The 4,981-nt window shown below is 43.7% G+C and overlaps 1 protein-coding gene across 5 annotated transcripts in view; it reads left to right on the plus strand.

Annotated features, from left to right (window-relative positions):
• The window catches only part of LOC116692914 (eukaryotic translation initiation factor 4B1), a 38,987-nt gene that overhangs the window by 23,912 nt on the left and 10,094 nt on the right, over positions 1–4,981 (plus strand). For 3 of the 5 annotated variants that reach the window (XM_032521515.1, XM_032521516.1, XM_032521518.1), the window contains exons 2-7: positions 144–339; positions 1,911–1,965; positions 2,127–2,217; positions 2,342–2,787; positions 3,119–3,283; positions 4,117–4,278. In XM_032521515.1, coding sequence (XP_032377406.1) covers positions 212–339; positions 1,911–1,965; positions 2,127–2,217; positions 2,342–2,787; positions 3,119–3,283; positions 4,117–4,278 — 1,047 coding nt within the window. In that variant the 5' untranslated portion in view covers positions 144–211. Of the gene's footprint in view, positions 1–143; positions 340–1,910; positions 1,966–2,126; positions 2,218–2,341; positions 2,788–3,118; positions 3,284–4,116; positions 4,279–4,981 lie in introns of those variants that run through there. The other 2 variants (XM_032521519.1, XM_032521520.1) reach the window with 2 other exon arrangements.

Genomic DNA, 4,981 nt, shown 5'->3' on the forward strand with positions numbered 1-4,981 from the left:
CACACACACACACACACACACACACACACACTTTTTATTGCCTCACTTTCTGCCGCATTTCTTCAGTTTGTTCTTATCTCTCATGTCACTCATATGTTGTATCTTTTTTTCTTGTTTTTCTTTCTCCACCCGTATCTCTGCAGGTTTTCCTGAGCAGACGGAGTTTGAGCTCGAGTGGAAGTGAGTGAGTAAGCAAGAGGGAGTAGGTGTCATGGATGATAAAGATACAAATGTCGTGGACCCGACCTACCAAAACTTGCTGCTTCTTGGAGCCATCGCAGCGGCATCGGCTTTTGTGGTCACCATCCTTATTGTCCTTGTCTGTGTTGGTTGCCAAAGGTAAGGGGACGGTGACATGACTTGAAATGTGAAAAAAGGAAAGGGCAGACTGAAAAAATATGAAAGAGAACAGCCAGAGTTTTCTCATCTCTGCTGCCAGATTTCTGTGCCCTCCCAGATCACTCTCATCATCCACTCCTTCTTTTATGTGCTTCTACTTCTTATGTACTCTTCTCCTCCCTTCTTTCTCTTCCCTCCATCCGTCCTCTCCGTCTCTTTTATCCCCTACTCTGAGCAGAGTGGCAGTAATGAATGTTAATGGCTGCGAGTGTCAGATCAGATGAAATGATGTTTACAGGACACTGAGGAGACAGGCCAGAGTCAGAGCAGCCTCACATCACCCCTCTTTTAAGCAGACTCCTCAGCAGGCAAAGCAATGGAACACCCCACGGTTTAGGGGACCCAGGCAAGAGTAATGGAACAGCCTAGGTTTTTTTTTTTCTTTTCAGAACCCTCTGGGACCAATCAGAGGCTGCACTGTGTCTTAGTTGCCATGGGATACACAGATAAAGATTTAGAGTAATGTCGAACCAGCTCATGTCATAGAAGTAAACCACACTATTGTTAAGATCATCCCCGATGGATGATGGTTATGTTGGGGGGCAGAGTGTTTACCAGTACAAATTCACTTTGTCTGATATAAATGGAAGAGATTCCTTCTACTATTGATTTCATACTATTGATTTAAAAATACCTCTCAGGATTCCAGTGGATATCTTGTAAGATCCTAGTCTAAAACAGAAGTAATTGTGGCCATTCTTTATACATCTTTATTCCTTCATGTCATTTTTACCTTAACCCCCCTCCTGTGTCGTGTTATTATGAACATCTCCAAGGGGAGCTCTCTTTGCCTTCTCGTGGGCCCCTTGGGGTATGACGGCCATATGTTTGTGCGAATAGGATTGAGTTCCAGCTCACTAGAGGAGACAATAGCTACCGCAGTGACATGGATCTGACACGACTGACCGTGGCACTTTTTATCTTGAGTTATATTTTAAGCAACTTGTATAATCGTATGATTTTTGTTTGACTCCTGCCCCTGTTTGCAAACCAGAAATGCTATTTATGCAGCAGTAAGATCTCACAGTATATATGTGGTGCAGATCCTCAATCTCCAAAGTGAAAGAAAGTGGCTAGGGAAGAAGAACAGTTCACATATTCACACCTGCACCCAGGAGCTTTTATCTTCATCTCTCACCATATCAACAGTTTCCTGTAGCTACAGCCACCTCCAGGGTGTTAAATTTGTTGCTCAATACTGGTACCAGAGGATAGTAAAGTGAATTACCACAAAGGAAACGACAAAATAACAATTGTACGTTTGCTTGGGATCATTGTGAAAAAAAAAGAAAAAAGAACCTCAAACGTTTCTCAGTGAAGGACGTCCTGGCTTTGGCAAAATCCTGAGTCACGCTCCGCTCACTGTTTGACTGGGCTCTCGCTGTTAACCAAGGACATTTATGCCCTAACCAGAGTTGGATGCTGATAGGATCTATCTGCTCTGAGTGTGTGTATGCTCTTTCTCTGTCCACCGGCTTCTGTTGACCTTCCTCACTCTGATTTTGTGTCAGAAAAAGCAAGAGCAAGCACCCCCCAGCCGGAGAGAAAGGGACATCTGTAAATATGGTGAGACATGCTTTCATTTTACTCCCTTTTTCCCCCCCACCATCACCTTCTGCTCTATTCCATGTATCCTTTCTCCCTGACTAGCTGGTAGTATATGCGGATGCACATACATGCGTTTGGACGTTTTATTCCTTGTATCAGCGTTCACATGTGTGTTACAGCAGGGTACCCTTCGACACCCAAAACTGAACTCCATGAGCAAATCTGACACCCGGCTGCATGAGATCAATCGCTTTCCCTGCAATGGAAACTGTAAGTGATGAGTGACAGTTTGTGTGTGACAATTTATTATATACCAAACTGATCTGTTTTCAGTCCTGTCACGTCCAACACTTTCTTTCTCCCCCTCTTCCTCTTCCTCCTCTCCTCTGAGCAGCTGTTAGCAAGAGCCGTCCAGCCAGTATGGACCTTCTGCTCCTCCACAGCCGGCGCTCACAGACGGACCTGAGGCCCTCCCATGGGCGCCAGCTTCCACAGATCCCCACCAGTCCCCAGGGATCTGGCCATGGGGGAGGAGTGGAGACAGGAGGGGATGGGGTAGGAGGTGCAGGAGGAGGGGGGGGAGGGGGAGGAGGAGGGGGAGGAGGAGGGGAGGCTAGAGACCACACCTACACCGAGGTGGGCATACGGAACAACCCCACCCCTACCCACTGTCTGGATGACGGCCTTTATGAAAGCGTAGGTGTCCGGGAAGGTGACTCAGGCCCCAAGGTACCCTCGGCCCCGCCCCCAACATCAAACAACACCCCGGCTACAGTCAGAGCTGCCCAAAGTCCCCCAGCTCCAGCCAACGGAGTTCGCAATGGGAACGGACATGTGAATGTACGTACATACACACAGATTCCCCACTGTATTCCTATATTATGTTTTGAATGTGCTATGCGGTTGTCACCTCACAAGTCTTACACATGCTAACCTGTGTTGCCTGCAAAGGAAGGGAAAATTATTGCAGCAATATGTTAGACCTCAGTGTGACAGCTATAACAGTTATTTTTTTATTTGCCTGTAGGCATACATCATCAGCTTGTATATGTGGGTCTGAAGTGCTGGAGCTGCAGCTGTTAGGCTGCTTTGCATTATGACAAATTTGTTGGTAACTGACATATCTGGTAAGACAAAACCGTGTGTGTTACTTTGTCTTTTTTTCTCACAGGGGGGCAGAGGGAACGGCAGAGGAAATGGCGCCATTAACGGACCGATGACAGGAAGAGGTAATGGTGCGAGTGGGATCAACAGGTCACCTCTGTCTTCTGTCAACTCCTTGGCCATTCAAGATCCAACCGCAGCTGAGTATGCTTCCATACGGAAATTCAGAAAGGTAACAATATAAATACGTTTCTATCAAATCTTCTTGTTGATTAGTAGTTTGGTTTGATGAAAATGTTATTAATTTTCTTACAAACCCAGACGTTGGATCAAATCATAGATTCCTTTAGTGTGTTGTAGGGCTGTACACTGCAATAATACTGTAGCCTTTCCAACAAGAAGTCCAATGTGTGCTAATAGTGATGTCGCTGTAGTCTACAGGTATGCTGTCAAACAAAGAATGATGGATAACATCACCTGAAAGTTGTGTGATTATGATTTAATGAGATGTATTCACCAGATGTGCTGGCGTAAAAGATGTTCATCACTCCTGTTATGTAACGTATCTATGGCAATGAAAGTAGGTGTTTGTGTGATGATAATCATTCTAATAAAAGGCAACAAGTATGGCAGTATAATTTTTAGTAGTAGATGCTGGCAGCAAGGGAATAACTTGGCAATATATCTTTTGAATAATTGTCAAAGCTAGGATAATGTGTACAATGTTAGAGAAAGGGAATTTTTTTAATTTTAAATCAAGTAGTTTACTGTGTACCAAACCTTCAGAGGGATTAAAAAAACATCCATGAGCTTTTCTGGCTCTGAACATAGAAAAATAATAAAATTCTTCAAAACTGCATCATAACATACAGCGCTTCATATTTGCTCGTAGATGAAATATCGTAGATGAAGAATTTAAACTCATCTAATCTCAAATTATAATGTCCCTTTACTATGTTTAATATATTTATACGTATCCTACTCTGACAAGTTCAAATAATCTGTGGACTATGTAGATTTTTCTTTGACTGAAAGTGATGTTTTTACTGGACTCAATACCTCAAGGTCGACAAGACCAACAGGAAGGAAAATAACGGGGGCGACAGCCAGTCAGACAGTCAATCGAGTGTGAGTGATTCACCCTCTACAGCTCCTCTTCCACTACATCGCAGTCAGGAGTTTCTGCGCAAAGGACTGGAGCCGTTTCACCTGCACTCCTTCCCAAAGGTACAGGAATCTTTAGTTTGGATCAATATGCCCTGTCTCAAGCTTTATGCATTGCATCACCCCACCAGACACCTTACCAAACTGTGAGTCTTTCTATTTACCACCAGAGGGCCCTGTCCACAAACTAACAGCTCTTTATAGTCACACTTATATAGCTTGATGTCTTCTTTTTGGATTTTACCACACATTTATCATTATCATAAATAGTCAGTGTATAGGTGAGCATATGATTGAAACAAAATCATGATTGATTACATTTTCAGACTTCTACTTAACCAACGTTTTTAACAATAACTGTGATAACTAGTCTTTATCAACACTCAAGACCTGTTTAGGGCAGTTCTGAGAGGGAAGTAGAGGGACAATGATCGGATGGTGATCAGCCTTTCCTGAGGGTTTTCTGGCACACATAACTATTTTGTGTGTGTGTGTGTGTGTGTGTGTGTGCGTGCGTGCGTGCGTGCGTACGTGCGTGTGAGTTTGGCATAGCATAAAACAGGTGACTTTGTCTTTTATTGTTAGTGTAGATTGATAAGGCTATTTAAACAATTTTGTCTTGACTTTATGTGCATGTTTTTGTGTGTGTTTGTGTGTGTTTCTTCCACCCAGAGTGGCCAGAGTAAAGAGTGGAAAGATGGGATTATGTAAGAGCTTGACTTGAAGCCTGCCTGTGTGTGTGTGTGTGTGTGTGTGTGTGTGTGTG

This window comes from Etheostoma spectabile, chromosome 7, assembly GCF_008692095.1.
Source record: "Etheostoma spectabile isolate EspeVRDwgs_2016 chromosome 7, UIUC_Espe_1.0, whole genome shotgun sequence".
Lineage (NCBI taxonomy): Eukaryota > Metazoa > Chordata > Actinopteri > Perciformes > Percidae > Etheostoma > Etheostoma spectabile.